We start from the raw sequence: 17,153 nt of genomic DNA on the forward strand, positions 1-17,153 counted from the left end.
AAAAATGTAAACATTCCTATTTGTTGATTATATGTGTGATCACATGTTCTAACAATGATAAACACTGGAAAATAAGAAGAAGAAATTAAGAAGGATATTATACCCCTTGTAATCTTGCATATATCTTCTTTTTCTGGTCCTAGGGATTGATCTCAGGTCCTGGGCTCTATCCTTGAGATTTTCTGCTCAAGGCTAGTACTCTACCTCTTGAGTATTACCTTCATTTAGGGCTTTTTGGTTGTTAATTTGAGAAATGAGTTTCACAGATTTTCTTGCGGGTTGGCTTAGAACTTTGATCCTCAGAACTCAGCCTCGTGAATAGCTAGGATTATTACAATTAGCCACTCATGCTGAAACCATGGTTTCAGCATACATCTTAAAATTCCCCAACAATTCCTAAAATGTTTCACTTATATTTAAATCTTGTGCTTTCATTTTTTCTGCATATTCTTTATAATTACATTGCAGTTAAACATTTTGGGAGCAATGCTTGATAAAAGACTTTGAATTTCCTATTGGATCATATTAGGAACTACAAGATTTTCTGTTGATGTTGCATTGATGGGAAAGTTATCTGATGGCTAAGGTGGTCGCTGTCAGATTTTTCATTGAAAAGAAATGTGTTCTCCTTGCAATGAATATGTTATGTGTAGGAAGCACTTGAAGCCCATACAATTTTGAGTCTTACATGTGATTTAATTTTCCGTATTTTTGTCTGTTTATTGAATTCCACTGTTTTTTTATTGTCATTGTTAAAGTGATGTACAGAGGGGTTACAGTTGCATAAGTTGAGTAATAAGTACAGTACATTTCTTTTTGAACAGTTTTTCTTCCAGTTTGTTCCCTCCTGACCTCCTTCCCCCACAAGTTGTATAGTTCATTTTCAACATAGTGTCCAGTGAGTATCACTGCTGCATTTTGAGCCCCACTCTTACCTCTCTTACCCTCTTTAACATCATATTTTGTTCTGCTTGTAAGACATTTCCAATTACTTGTGGAATAATATGGAAATAAGCAATGCATCTTCAAACTTTACTGTTTATGAAGCAACTAGGAAAACTACATTGGAATAATTTTTGTCATTTGAATGTCTAGATGTGAGCTAATCAGAAAATAAGCATTTCCCCCATGAAATAGATTGGTGCTGAGGTATGTAGACTAAAATGTCTTGCTTTTCCTCAGTTCCATAATCCTATGCCAACATGAGGTTAATAATGCATCACCTATTTGGTGACTAACATGAAAATAAAGAGACAAATGACAACGCAGATACTTTTGATCCAAAACAGACTACAAGAGGAAGACTCAGACTGTTTGAGCACACGTGTTCTAAGGGGTTTGAGGATGCGATCTCTCTGAGTGAGGATGGCTGTGCGGGCTCCGGTCCATATCCCAGGTCCCTGTAGGCGGAACTGGTATGGAGAACAGGGACCAAAGAACATCTCTATGGCTAGCTTTGGATCCCAGAGAAGGAGAGAGAACAGATTAGGCTTGACTCCTATCTCAGAAGCAATTTCATCCATGTAGTCAATATATTGTACTCGATGTGGAACTCTTGGGTTTTTCACAAACCTAGAATAAGAAAAAAATGTTAGAAACTCTATCAGAGTTCTGTTGTTATTGTTTCCTAAAGTTGTTTTGTTTACTCAGTTCATTATCCTCAACTTAAAAATTATCTTGATTCCACACAGACATACAGATAGGACTTTCTTAGTATACTACAGTCTCTAAACACAAGACATGTAACACTGACATAATTAAATGTCCCAAAGTCCTTAGCAGAGTAAGAGGTATAATAAAAATGTTGAGTAAATGAATAAATGGAAAACCTGGGATGTTGATCCCTCTTTCAGACACAGAATTTACTATCTAAATTTGATTAGCAAGGAAGATCTGTTATATAGAACAGTGTAAAAATAGCTTTCTCATTTCATGCTTTCAAGCTATATGAGATACCTTTTCATGTATTAATTTTGGTTATAAACTATATGGCATAACTACACGGATATAATCTATTGGCATAATATGTTCCACATTTAATTAAAACACGGCTAAATAATTATTTGGTAAAAGAAAGTAAAACTAGAACTAAAGACTACTTTTAACAAATGCAGCAGCGATACTCACTAGACACTGTTGAAAATGAACTATACAACTTGTTTGGAAGGAGGGTCGGGAGGTTAAAAACTGAGAGAAAATGACAGAAGTGGTGACACTCTTCAAAAGAAATGCACTCATTACCTGACTTATGTAACTGTAACCCCTCTGCACATCATCTTTACAATAACAATAAACTTGTCAAAATTTTGAGAGGAAGCCGGGTGCGGTGGCTCATGCCTGTAACCCTAGCTACTCAGGAGGCTGAGATCTGAGGATCAGCCAGCCCAAGCAAGAAAGTCCATGAGACTCTTATCCCCAATAAAGCACTAGAAAACCGGAAGTGGCGCTGTAACTCAAGCGGTAGAGTGCTTCCCTTGAGCTGAAGAGCGCAGTGACAGTGCCCAAGCCTAAAGTTCAAGCCCCACGACTGACCCTCCAAAAAAACATTGGGGGGAGGAAATTGTGGATCATTATGAAAGATGAATAAGTCAGGTAGCCCAATGAAGAGGTTAGAAAGAAACATCAAAAAGGCAAAGGGAGGTAGGTATATAACATTACAGTAAAAGACTAAATGCACAAAATCAAGAAAAAATAGGAATTGACAAATACTAAATGTGGCTACTTGCAAATTACAAAAACATTTCTTATATAACAAAAGATGTTAATAAAAAGAGAAAATATTACACATTATTACATGCTCGAAATTTCCCAAATCAGAGGAAATGGTAATTTTTTAATGAAATGTTTTTATCTTTTATAGAAAAATAGACGAGTGCAACTAGATCAATGGGAATGTAAACAATGAAAAATATGACCTGAATTATTCCCTAAAATATATGCTGGGCTCTGCATTAATTATTTCAAAAATTTTAAATAACATGGGTCTTTTTTTCTATTTAAATCTGTGTAAGTTGTGTTTAATTAGATGAAATCATTAAATATTTTCTAATCATTTTGTGAGGATGGTATAGGCTTGATAACACTGCATAAACAACATAGGAAAAAAAGTTGGGGAGAAAGGGAAAATTATAAACCAATTGGTTCTATGAATATACTATAATTGTATAAACTATAAACACAATATTATCAATTGTATTTTAAAATAATCACAGGCAATAACCAAAAGGTTACTATTCTAATATTAGGACATACATTACTGTAGTTCATGGCATCAACACCTCAGTGGTGAAAATCTTTGTGAGTTTTGAATGTAGACAGTCTTTTTTTTTTATGTTAGGTTTTTAAAAAGAGGTAACCGAGTAAGAACTGCACCAGCACTCACGTGGTATTCAGGTAAGGGGTAGGTTTATTCAGTAGACCTGCTGGGACCAGGCAAGGTTGGCACTCCACGTGGCTGGCAAAAGAGAGAAAAGAGCTAGAAAAGAGCAGAGAGAGCAAGAAAAGAACAGAGAGAGCTAGAAACAAACAGAGAGAGAGCTAGAATAGAACAGAGAGAGCTAGAATAGAACAGAGAGAGAGCTAGAATAGAACAGAGTGAGCTAGAACAGAGAGAGAGCAGAGAGAGCTAGAAAAGAAGAGCAAGAGAGAGGTAAGAACAGAGAGAGAGAGCTAGAATAGAACAGAGAGAGAGCAGAGAGCTACAAACGAACAGAGAGAGAAAAGGGCTAGACAGTCTTTAATGAAATTCACCATCAAACTTTTTGCAGTAAGTGTGAATAAAAGGATCCAGTTCGCAAACTAAGTGGGCAATATTATAATTAAAGGTGTACACTGGATATGATTTCAAGAGAATCAGAACCAGAATAAGAATATCTGTTGTTTATGTTATCTAAGATCATCCTGTAAGTCACAGCTAAGATAATGACACCCCCAAATCCAAATGTATATCCTATAAAATTTAGAAAAATGAGGGAAGAAGTGGGTAGTGGAAGGATGCGTAATAATATTGAAAGGGGTGACATTGATCAAGATATATTGTATTCATAAACTGCTTTGTTAAATGGCAAGTCCTTAGTACAATTACTTAAAGGTAATCAATATTTAAATAAAAAGACATAAACATAGGAAAGAAAGAATTCCAATTACACCTATTTAGATTGTCAATCAAATCTAAGATGACAAATAAATATCAGTGATGGGTAAAGCAAAATTTATTTATAAAATAAATATCTATAAAGGAATAACTTCTAGATATAAAAAGTATTCAATTAGAAAATAGATGGTTAAGAAAAGAAAATGTGATATATCACATTTGAATACCACATGATAGAATTTTATTCATCCATTAAAAAGAATGATATTGTACCTTTAATAAGGAAATATTAAGACTTGGGAAAAATTATATTAAATGAAGTAAATCAGACCCAGAGAAACAAAGGTTGCATGGTAGCTAAAACTTGCCTATAAATATGTTCATTAAACACTTGGGTGGCATGCAAGTGATTACAAATGTATCAACTAAAATATGGTAAACTCTAGGGAGAACTCAAATAATGTAATTCCTTAGAAAGACAAAGTCAAAGCTTAACAAAGTAAGCACCAGGAAATGAGTACTTGCAAGAGGGGGTATGACCAATAGGAAAGAAGTAGATGAGTTGAGAAGGGGAGTAGAGGTGGAGAATGCAGTCAAAAATTCATTGTATAAGCCAGGCACCCATGGCTCATGCTGTAATTTTATCTACTCAGGAGGCTGAGATCTTAGGAACACGTTTCAAAGCCAGCCTGGGCAGAAATATTTGTGAGACTCTTGTCTCCAATTAACCATCAGAAAACTGGAAGTAGTGCTGTGGCTCAAGTGAAGGAGCACTCTCCTTGAACTGAAGAGCTAAGGGATAGTTCCCAGGCCCAGAGTTCAAGCCACATGACCGAGAAAAACAAAAATCATTTTATATGCTACAAAATTAAGAAAAGTAAAGGAAGGAGTGGATTGAAGTTGAAAAGGGTGACACTAATCAAGATGCATTGTATTCATAAACTGCTTTGTTAAATGGCAATTCCTTTTGTGCAGTTATTTGAAGATAAATCATTTGCAGAAAATAGAATGGGAAAATCTACTTATATTATTAACAAAATATAAATGAAAAATAAACTGTAGTATACGCATATATCACAAACATCACCAATCATATTTCACATCACATCTAGTTTACCCATTTGTATTGTGAAAATAGATATGAAGTTATAATAAGACAACTCTTCATTTCTTCCAAAGATTCTCTAAGCATGGCCTGGAATGAAAGTTTATTAAAATGCACAGAATAAATGTTTAAGAAATGGAAATAAATATGCATCTTCTTAAGCCAGTCATAGCTATCTATCTATATCTATGTATTTTGTAGTATAGTGCCTTTGCTTTTACTATGTTTTTTGGTAATATAAATATTTTTTAATGTGAGGTCTTGCAATTTCATCTCTGATAGCAACTTTCCTATCTGCACCTCCTGAGTAGCTGCTATCACAGGCATGTACCACATTAAGACACTCTTTCATCTTTTTTCTTTTCTCTTTTTCTTTCTTTGATTCTTTTTTTTTTTGAGGTGGGATACTGATGCAAGGGTTTGAAATTGCTTGCTTTGTCTGCTGGTGATATATGATCTGAGCCACACCTCCGGTCAGGCTTTTGGCTGGTATTTTAGTGAGAGAGTCTTGCAAATTCCTCTGTGGGCTGGCTTCACACCTCTAGATGTTAGCCTCTTAAGTAGTTAGGATTGTAGGTATGAGCCAATGGTGCCTACCTTCGAGTAATTCTCAATTAGACCTCTGAAAATCTTTCTTTTCTTTTAATTCTGAATTTAACTACTTTCTTGTGTAGTTTGCAAGTTCATACTGTGCAGACTGCTCACATCATAGATCTGACATACTATGGACATTGAGCAAAAGAGACTTACATTTCACATCCAGACAGTTTTATACATATAGTAGTTGTATATTGTTACATAGGTAAAACTGCTTACCATGCTAATGTTTACCAAGCTATCAGTGAACTAAAATTATCCCATTACATTCAGGTAGGCACATACTACATATTGAGAGATACTGAAAGTTCTGTCTAAATTTAGGTTTCTTACTGTTTTGCTAATTTCCGTTTTCTTCTGTTGATGTCAGCAATCATGCCACTTTCTGAGGGCAATTTTTTCAGTCCTGAGAAAAAGAGATAGAAATTCAATACTGTCAAGAGGACTGAGGGAAATGAATAAACAGAAAAAGGTTTGAAATAAAATGGGTGGAGTTGAGAGAGATAGAGGAGAATTATGAAAGGAATGACATTGATCAAGATGATTGGGTTGGGTTGGGAAGGTGGCTCAGTGGTGCTTGCCTTGCATGCGTGAGGCCCTGGGTTCAATTCCTCAGCACCACATAAACAGGAAAAAGCCAGAAGTGGTGCTGTGGCTTAAGTGGTAGGGTGCTAGCCTTGAGCTGAAGAGCTGAGGGACAGTGCCTAGGTCCAGAGTTCAAGCCCCGTGACTGACAAAAAAAATGTATTGTGCACATAAATTTACATGTTGAATTCAAACCCCTTTATATAGCTACTTAGAGATAATAAAAAGGAAGAAAATGGCTATCTTAATCAAGTTCTTTTATAACTCATAATCAAAACCCTGTATAAAAATATTTCACAAAGTATATTTTTTCCATCATTGGCAAGTCATCAGGAAGAATCAGCTTTTTATTGAAGTTGTTTCTCAGGTTTAATCTACAGTCAGGTTAAATCCGCACTCAGGTATATATGAGGTAATAATCAATGTTGGGTAATTAACGTAACTATCACTTTAAGCTTTTAACATAGTACATTCAGAAGCCTGTTCTTTAACTTTTTTGAGATATATAATGCATTATTGTTAAATATACTCATTCTGTTGGGCCATGAATTCCTTTTGTCTGACTGGGACATTTCCCCATTGACCAACCTCTTCCTTTCTCTGCTTTCTCCAGTTCGCCATTCTCCATTAGCATTATTCTATTTGTTAGAGTTGCCTGGTCAGCATTTACTTCGTTAATTCCATTACCTTAGCCCTTTCTCCTTTAGTCTTCACAGCCATTATTGGCTTATACTACCTGTCCTGGCCAAGAGCTGCAGCTTTAACACTCATTAGCAAGCCATCATATATCAAAACCACAAAAAATGTTCTCAATCTGAACAGCTCTGTCAGGTTGCCCCGCTCCCAATGATCAGCCATAAATGTACTGAATCTATAAGAACAAGTGGGCTCTAGCTTCTGCTGGACACCCTCTAAAAGTTTTCTTACCTGAATAAAATCTGGGTTGATGTTGAGGAAGTTCCTTGCTATCTTTAAGTGGCCATTCCAATCTAATATCATTATCAATTTCAAGGATATCAATATTTTAATCAATGTTTTAGGAGAAGGATCTGATATCTGCCTTTCTGTGTCTGATTTTCATAATTCAATACATTAGACTCCATGATCATCCATGTTCCCAAAATGACAGGACTCTTTCTGGTTGATTAATATTGAAATGTGTCCATATACACCCACAAAGAAATGGGCTCTATTTGATTCAATTTATTCTAGTTCTCAGAAATAATAAGACAACTCTGCCAATTTGAACCTGCTTCTTTCTGGTATAATTTTGTCTTGCTCAGAAGCATCTATTTGGGTAAGTATTTGGGAAGTTATTCAAGCGTCTAAGTCAAATACTTGGAACTGGACAGAGAGCAAGCAATTACCTTCCTTAATATGGATACGGGTAGGTTTTCCCTAATTTGCTTTCGTACTTTGACCAATTTCTTTTCTTTTCTTTTCTTTTTTTGTCGGTCGTGGGGCTTGAACTCTGGGCTTGGGTGCTGTTCCTGCACTCTTCAGCTCAAGGCAAGCGCTCTACCACTTGAGCCACAGCGTCACTTCCTGACCAATTTCTTTTTCCATGCAACCTACCATAAATAATCTTTCTCCTAGAAGAACTGCATGAATGGATAACCAATACTGAAATGTTACCTGATTTTAATCTCTAGGCTTCTAATGTTCACTCCTTGGATTCTTTTGTTTAAATAGGATTCTCGAAGAAATTAGCAACAAAATTTTACAAAGCCTCCAAGTAATCAATTCTAATGGTGAAGTTTCAGATGACTTGGGAGAATAGGAATAGAAGACCTCTGCATGCTCTTGTCATCTGAGTATATAATTAGAAACCTATTTTGCTCATAAGAAGACCAGCACATACCTGCAAATACTTGCACAACCCATCGGCTCTGCAGTTCTGATGTGGGGATGATAGCTCCCACTGGTTGGAGGAGGCCAATGAAAGCTAGTGTTGGCTTCTCTAGCTGAGGGGGGAAGACAAACTTAAAAAGGGTGTGCTGGCTGTCTAGTATTGCTTCATCCTCCAAGAAAGGGAAAGACAAGGTGTAGCCTGTGGCAAAGACAACAGCATCAATGTTCTCTTTGGTTCCATCCTCAAAGATGGCCGATGTCTCAGTGAACTCCTTCACATTTGGTTTTATCAGCACTCGTCCAGTGATTATGTGACTTGGCAGGTCATCACTGAGAGTAGACGGATAGTTGAGAAATCTGAATGAAAATAAGTATAATATAAAAAACTAAGTATGAGGTAGTTGTGGTAGGTAAATGGTCAGGAAGCTACCATAGTGTTCTGCAAATTTAATACTTTTATCAGTATTCACTGAGATCAATTCAGTTTATTGGTTAAGGACGATTTTAGAGTCAAAACTGGGTCTCACTACTGGTACTGGGTTTATAGATTTGGGAACTTGGACAAGTCAAGAAACACTTTAGCTTCCATTTCCTATTCTGAAGTATAATAAGGATGGAACAACAATCTGGTGAATCAATGCATTAATTATACTTATTAGTATATTGCATTATAATGATCAGATCATGTTATGCTGATCAGGTAATAATACACATTACTTAAAAATTTCATTATTAAATGTGTTTGTGCATCTGCATGTGTGCATGCACTGTATTGGGGCTTTGCACTCTCACTTATCTCTTTATACTTGTGGCTGATACTCTACCACTTAAGCAACATCTCCACATCTGGTTCTTTTGCTTGTTAATTGACAGTAAGTGTCTTAGGTTTGTCCCTATCTGGCTTCCAACTGTGATTCTCAGATCTGAACCTCTTAAATATTTCAAAGTTGGGATTATAGGCAAGAGCTGCTAGTGCCTGGTTATATGTATGTATGTATGTATATATATATATATATATATATATATATATATATATATATATATACATATATATATATATAAAGTAAGTTGATATTTTGCATGTAAGTTTGACCTGATTTAGTCATTAACATTTTTCAAGGTTCTATAAGATGTAACTGCAGCTTTTTTGTTTATTGTTATTGTAAAGGTGATATACACAGGGATTATGATTACATTAATCAGATGAAGACTGCATTTCTTTTTGAACAATGTCAACCCTTCCCTTGCTCTCTCTGTCTTTTCCTCCTGTCCACAGCACAAGCTGTATACTTCATTTCTAACATAAGTACAGAGTATCACTGCTGCATTTTTTCACCTTGTGTCCCTCCATTTCTGTGCCCCCGCTTACTTCCCCAAGACTGATAAACTCACAAACAAGACAAAAGGAAATGAAACAAACATAGCATTAAAAAAAATCTTGTTCCACTTCCCAGAGTTTATTTCAATAGATATTATTTTGTATGGTTAGATTTACATAGCTATTGTGCCTATGATCCTCTCCTAAGAATATCCTCCTTTGGTCTCACTTATAACTGCAACTTTTTAAGAACAAATCTTCAATGGAAAAATGTTTTCATTGCAATAAAGAACGTTAATACTGCATTTATAGCTTGAGTTATGAATTAGAGCAGAAGTAATATTTTCTGGTCTACAACACAATTAAATAAGTAGATCTTTCATCTTCTGAATACTTTCTCCCTGTACGAGATAGTCACACACTACATGAGTCATGAAGCTCTACATGTATTTTTCCAGACACCAATACATGTAGAAAAACACATGTAGAGCTTCTTTAGTAATCTTTTATTTTTTGCCTTTATACCAATTTAAATATTTAATTTTATTTTTTGCCTAGATTTTTACAATGTTAATACAGAGAGCCCTGTATAAGTTGAAAAGGAGAGAAGGCCAAGAATATACTTGAATAAAGTGTTAGATGGGGAAGACAGACCAAAAATAGAAAAATAGAAGAATGACCACAGAGTCTGCAGCACCAACAAAGGGAGAGTTAAAATGAGAAAAGTGGAATGCTAGAAAGCTAGAATGCTTACTGGAGTGAGATGGGTGAGAGAATAAAGATGCAATTATGGAATGGCTCCTGGAATAACATCCAGAGTCACTGCAGTTCTGGGTGGTAAGCTGTAGTATGGTGGTGGATGGGGAAGGTACAACTGGAGTAAAGCAGTAAGCCATTGCTTACTGCCAATTGGAGTATATTGTGTGAGTATTGAGTAGTTATCTTTATATCTATCTATCCTTCTATAGATACATATCTATCTGTCTGTCTGTTGGTCTGACAGTCTGTCTATATATCTATAGATTCCTTTACCTATACAGATAGATAGACATAGATATAGATATCTATCTATAGATCTATATCTATTTGTAGGTATAGATATGGAAATGTCATCATTGGTGGTAGGTTTGAGGGTAAATATTAAAGTGTATATTAGAATGTGAACAGGAAGTGTCTGACAGGCTAAAGTGAAAGAGAGATAGTAGAGGCCGGCATAGCTAGATGGCATGAGTCTCAAATGATATATATCTATTACCTCATGCCTCAGAACTTTATTTTTTTCTTATACTTTATTAAAATGACTAAAACCTCCTTGAATATTCCCCATTAGAATAAATTCTATCAAGGATTAAATTACACTCTTTATTTCTTACAACTAGCACACAGATTCTGCTGACTAATGCTATAGCTTAAACATATTGTTTACTTGCCTTAAATTCTTGACCTTACCTGTGTTTAGCCTGTAGTCCATAGTTGGAATGGTTAAACCTTCTATTTAATTTATTCTTTGTCCATCTGTTGGTCAGGAATGTGGGGGAGAATTTTTGGACGGTTCTGTTATAGCGAGTGAAGAGTGCTACATCCATGGGATTTCCATTATTCCAGACCCGGGTCCATATCCATGCACCTTGTCTCGTGCTGAGGAAAACCTACCAGACAGGAGTTGCTGTTGAGTAACTATTTTTTTCTCATCCTGATCTCATATTGTCAGAATATTCCCAAAATTATCATGGGAATGTTCTCACCTCAACTCACCCTCCCTATTGGTCTAGTTGCTTAAAATCCTTTCACTTCATTTTCTTTTGTTATAGACCTACTTCCATCATAATGTCTGCACTACCAGTCTGTCATCTCTTATGTCCCAGCATGTGAAAAAAAGTTGACATAAATAGGTTACTATGTTAGGAGTTATAAGATAGTATTCAACTTTTCTGTCAGCTCTTTTGATCTTAATTTATGAATGATAGAGATGTTTCAAGATAAAAAGAAAAATCTAAATATAAACATAAAGATAGAAGATTTGTTCTGGCAATTTTCACATATCAAACAAAATATCCAGTATACAAAGTGTAAAGTGAATGGAAAAATTATATTCTGAGGAGTATTTTTCTACTTATTTTCAGTTATTAAGCTGAGAGTTTGAAGAAATCTTATAATTAAAATACAACCTCATTAGCTTATGAAGTTAAAATCACAAAAATTTGTGACATATAACAGTATTTCTAGTTCAGAAAGCTTAATGTAGGTAGGGGGCCCTCACAGTGGTTGATTGTACACTACTCATATAGAAAACACTGGGTGTTGGAAATCTTGTTTCTATTGCTGGAAATGCTGAATCAAAACCAAATCTTAATTCTTAATCATGGAAATAATACCTCCATGTTCTTAGTAGTAAACAACCTTCACTGCAAAAATAAAATGCCTTTTCTTTTCCTGCTTTTTATTTTCTTCACCATCAATGGGAGCACACAAAATTTCTGCCACTCATTCAATAGAACAACACTGCAATTTTACTAATGCTTATGTATATTGTTCTCTGCTTCAGTTTTATTCCAACACTAATTCTTGGTGTGTTTTTTTTGTAAAATTCATTTCATTTGAGTTTTTTCTAGTATATTAATGTCTGGATAATTCTTCTTTCATCTGTGTTTCAAATTAGCATTGATTAGGACTAAAAAGGGGTATCATTTTGAAATGCCTACATATGAACTCAGTGTACCTTGGTGAGACTCACCACACCATCAATTTTCCATATCCTCTTCCTCCCTTCCCAAACCAATCTCAACAAACTTCATTGTTTCATTTTCACTCATGCACAAAAATATTTTGACCATATTCTGGCTAATTCTAAACTATCTGGCTATAATTTGCTTGCTCTCCAATCATGGCTGGAATGTGTTATGGCATAGAAAGATATTATTATTCTGGTTTTCTGTGTTTTTTCACTCTTATAGAGTCAGAACAAAACATGTGCCATTTCCTTGTTGAGCTAGTAGTCAAAATAGATACTACTGTTGAAGCAACACTGAAAGTCTAGATCCCATGGCCCATACTCTCCAGATGTGAAGCTTACACCCAAGAACAGAATCAGTATATAATGCCAAACCTGCTCAGCAACACGACTGATCTCCCCAGCTACATCAGCTCCAGAATTCCCAATGCCAATCACAACCACTCTTTTCCCCACAAAATCATATGGGTGCTTGTAGTCCCAACTGTGGAGGTATTTGCCTCTGAACTTGTTGATCCCTGTGAAGAAAGATCCAAAGCCCTCAAATCACTAAGAGAAGTGGGATAAGCTGTTGTCAGCTTTTATATTTGAACCTGAAATACATGTGACTTAAATCTCCTGTCTTGTGGTACAGTTATTGCCAATGTTACAGAATGAGATTGTGTAAAAGAAAAAAAAACAATGGTAAAAAGAAGTATGCTAAGACCAAAATCAAATAGTAATATAATTTTAAAATGTCCAATCTTAAATTTGCTCAATATGATTATGTATATTACCACTGATTATTTCCTTTTCTCTTATTATTTCCTTATTTCTCTTATTATTTCCTTTTCTCTTATTATTGACTCATATATAAAATCTCTTTTCTAGTTTTTGTTATTTTGTGAAGGAATGCACAAATATGTAAAAGTTCTAAGCAATGTAGAGTCATATTACACCAAAGAAATTAAAAGCAAACCACACATGCAACTTTAAATTTGAAAATGTATTAAAACATACTTATTTTTATAGTTTATTTTAACATACTATAATCTAAAATGTTGACATATTATAAAAAACAAAGCTATCTGTGAGATATTTTGTATATTTATTATATCTTCACAGTCTAGTATTTATTTTATATTGAAAGCATGTCTCAGTATTAGTCACATTTCAAATTATCAGTAGTGAGACTTGGCTAATGGCTGCTTGACTGAATGAGTCAAATCTCAGTGATTATAAGTTTCTAAGCAACTTGAAGAAAAAATTGACTTGTATTTAAAAAATACTCTTAAGTATGGTATAATGGCTAACATTATCTTGTTATCTTTTTCACTCATTTAGTATTTTCACAACTTCTAAAACATCTCCTGAAAGTTTACCCTCTTCTCTTGAGTTCTACTACCATTGCTTCAACATTCCACCACTGTCTATTTAATGGACTGTTTAAAAGATCTTTATTAATAAATTCCCTGCTATGTTTCAGTGTCCTTATTTACTAACGTTCTGTTCCACCACAAAATTGGTCCCTATGAAATACACATATGATGGTGTATCTTCTTTCTGCAAAATACACTTATAATTATGGGTTTTCCTCGACTCTTACGTACTTGTCTACCCATCTGTTCCAGACACATCAAATGCATGCCATTCCCTGAGGTATCTCAGCTGTTTTACAGTCTGCTGCTTTTCAAAGACTACTTCATTTTTCTGGAAGGCCTATACCCAGTTGATGCTTGCCAGTATGATTTGCTATATCAGATTGTTCCTGAATGTTTCAAAAAGTTATGCCTTTTTCAGTAACACCACTGTGACTTATAAACACGGTGTCAAATGCTTATGAGAGCAGAACTATTAGGATTCTGAGAATCAAAATGTTTTTCCTACATACACATCAGTTAAATACCTGGAAAATCTTGTAAAGGCAAATATTTTTCAGAGTATTGGCCAATACAGATCATGACTCCATCAAAAATGTAAGTTTTCTGTTTCCTATCAGCTTCTACAACAACATCCCATTGGCCAGAGGATGAAAAGTCAGGACGTTTCCTCACACTGCACACCTTTGTCTGAGAACCAAAGAACAGAAGTGCTGTTACTTCTAGTGCATTGTTTTTCCCAGAATTCCATTTTTACCCCACAGCTCTGTGTTTACATAAATGAAGTATGTTATAACTTCCCTATTCATATTTTTTGGGATTTTTGTACATATAAACTTCCTAAAGTTATCCTTTTCCAAGGATCAAGGTACTTTTGAGGATAATACGTTTTCTTTCTTTCAACCTGTATTCTTTTTTTTGGCCAGTCGTGAAGCCTGAACTCTGGGCCTGGGCGCTGTCTCTCAGCTCTTCAGCTCAAGGCTAGCACTCTACCACTTGAGCCACAGTGCCACTTCCGGCTTTTTCTGCTTATGTGGTGCTGAGGAATGGAACCCAGGGCCTCATGCATGTAAGACAAGCACTCTACCACTCAGCCACCTTCCCAGCCCCAATAAGTACTCTTAATTAGCAAAATTAATTCAAGAGTAGGCTTTAGGTTTGAACCCTGTGTCAATGCTCCTCTGGAGTGGGGGACAAGACAAATTTTCACTAATCACCAAAGTGGAGAAATCATGATTTTTTTTTGGAATTGTGGTGAGAAATGCAAATTGAAATCATGCCTTGACTTGTTCTGGTTGTACAGACTTTGTCTTTACTGATGTACAGGTAGTAAGTAGAATTTTTATACTGTACCTGGAACTGGATGTGTTCTGTAAGTTCAAAATGACTGGCATACAACCTAAGATACTCCATCATTTTGGAATGGTGCAAATAGTTGGGATAATGATCAGGCATAGGGTAGTCACTGAAGGCTGTCATCTCCTTGGAGGTGTTGCAGGTCAAAGATTTATATATACCAGGACTTCCGCTTTGAGGTGTTTCCTAAAAGAAACAAACCAACCCCATGCTTTTGGGATCCAGGAATACAACAAAGAGTGTGGTAGAGTTGAACAGATTTTCAATTTTATATGTATTTGTCATTAAAAAGTCATGTTTTATGTCTAGTTTCTATAATATGGCTCAACAGAACAGAAACATGAGACTTGCTTTCATAAAGAAGGATCTCTGGGAATTGTGTTCATAGGGATGGTCCCAAAATGATAACAGTAATTGTATCACAATAGGAAAAATTGTTGTAGATACTAAAAACATCACAAACAAAACCAAAATAAATAAAATTAAAACTAACACAAAAAGTGTTGGAAAAAGATCATTTCAAGGAGAAGAAAAAAAGTTATATGATTTGGAACAAAAAACCTAGACATGTGAGTTATTTCAACAATTTAGAGGATAAAATAGACAAAAATAAATATTTTGACAAGTATTTAAGAGAACAAGTGAGTTTTTAAAAAACAGTTTATAAAGACATTTTTATTATTAGTAGTAATATTTTGCATTGCTGAGGATCAAATGTTTACATGTGTTCTCTTCAGGTATTCCATCACTAAACTACATCCTCAGCCACATGATATCATTATGATTGTATTTACTTCATTCTGTCTAGCTAGAATAATACTTTTGATCTGGAAATTCTCCAGATACAAAAGCTTGTATATAGAAATTCTCCTGAAGGTTCATGTATTACAGCTTGTTCCTCATCTTGTAATGATGCTGTAAAACATGCACCCTATTTGTAGGTAGAAGAACTTCTAAAATCTGATGTTGATGTAAAGAAGTCAGATTGCAGGAGGCCTGCTCTTTAGGGGCAATTGGAACTCCAGTCTGTTCTTGTCCTCTTTGATTCACAGCTGCCATGAGGTGAAGAAAACTGCTCAGGCTTCCTCTCCCACCATGCTATAGTGGGTTGTTACTGAAACAAAGCCAGAGGACCAAGTGTCCATAGATTGAAACCTTTGAATCATAATCCTAAATAAACCTTTCCTTCTATTTATTGATATCTCTTAGGCATTTTGTCACTGTGGTAGAAATCTGAAAAAGACACTGTTCATGATATAAATCCTTCCCTTTTATTTCTACATGACTATATTTATAATCATAAATACACATCTTCCTTAGTAGTGATAATTTTTTGAGTGTCTGATATCACAAAACAATGTACAAGGCAATCCTGTATGTTAAACATTGAGTAAAATGTCAGAACCAATATTTAGGAGTTCTTGGGTCCTTTACCAAGTCTGGTAGAAGCATAAGTACACATAGTTTCTAAATTTTAGCTTTATCATCCATATAACTGGCAGCTGGTGTTAGGGAAATGAAAGAGAATAGGATTCTGAAAGTACTTGAAAAGTTTTCAGTTTATCTGTCTACAAGATAACTACTACTTGGAAAGAATATTTAAGGAATAAACAGTTTGAATATCAGAGTTCTGTTTCTTATTACATAGCAATAGTATTGTAACTCTAGGAGAATACTTGTAAAATTACCTCATATCTCCACAGCCCTCCAATGTCATTGCTCTTTTCAAAACATATAGGCTCAAGTCCCTCCTCCAAGCAGCTCTTAATGGCACCTAATCCGCTGACCCCAGCGCCAATCACTGCAACTTTTTTTACACTCATGTTTTCTTGAATAAAGAAGAATTCTTTTAGTTTTGTTCAAGGAAGAAAATTAAGGTTAATTTCCTTATCAGTGTCTCCTTTTAGCATCCTTATCATTTGTTTTGATAGAAGTTTGTTTGCTTCTGTTATAGCTATGTTAACTTATGTTTATATATATACATACATACCCACAAATATTTACATCATATATATGTATGTACAATACACACAAATACATATTTTATATACAACTAGATATATAGTTAGTATTATATATATCTGTATGTGAACATATTAAATGTGCATGCAAAATACACACAATTGGCTTTCTATATACTTGAGCTGTGCTTCCACAGA

The 17,153-nt window shown here is 35.0% G+C and overlaps 1 protein-coding gene across 1 annotated transcript; it reads right to left on the reverse strand.

Moving 5' to 3' along the window:
- Positions 1 to 1,223: 1,223 nt before the first annotated feature.
- Positions 1,224 to 16,817, reverse strand: LOC138835481 (flavin-containing monooxygenase 5-like). Its single transcript, XM_070033986.1, has 8 exons — positions 16,683 to 16,817; positions 14,992 to 15,180; positions 14,166 to 14,328; positions 12,656 to 12,798; positions 10,999 to 11,198; positions 8,242 to 8,588; positions 6,129 to 6,201; positions 1,224 to 1,572 (listed from the first exon to the last, which is right to left on the reverse strand). The coding sequence occupies exons 1-8, from the start codon at positions 16,815 to 16,817 to the stop codon at positions 1,224 to 1,226; spliced, it is 1,599 nt and encodes a 532-aa protein (XP_069890087.1).
- Positions 16,818 to 17,153: the final 336 nt, after the last annotated feature.

Source organism: Dipodomys merriami, unplaced genomic scaffold, assembly GCF_024711535.1.
Source record: "Dipodomys merriami isolate MVZ:Mamm:240054 unplaced genomic scaffold, mDipMer1.0.p SCAF_24, whole genome shotgun sequence".
NCBI classification, from domain to species: Eukaryota; Metazoa; Chordata; class Mammalia; order Rodentia; family Heteromyidae; genus Dipodomys; species Dipodomys merriami.

Bases quoted from the DNA above. Each gene is read 5' to 3' on its own strand.
- LOC138835481 (XM_070033986.1), bottom strand. From the start codon at position 16,817: ATGAGTGTAAAAAAAGTTGCAGTGATTGGCGCTGGGGTCAGCGGATTA. The intron at 14,329-14,991 runs GTACAGTATAAA...TTTGGTTCTCAG, and splicing joins CAGAACACATCCAGTTCCAG to ACAAAGGTGTGCAGTGTGAG. The intron at 8,589-10,998 runs GTAAGGTCAAGA...ATTTTCATTCAG, and splicing joins GGACTACAGGCTAAACACAG to ATTTCTCAACTATCCGTCTA.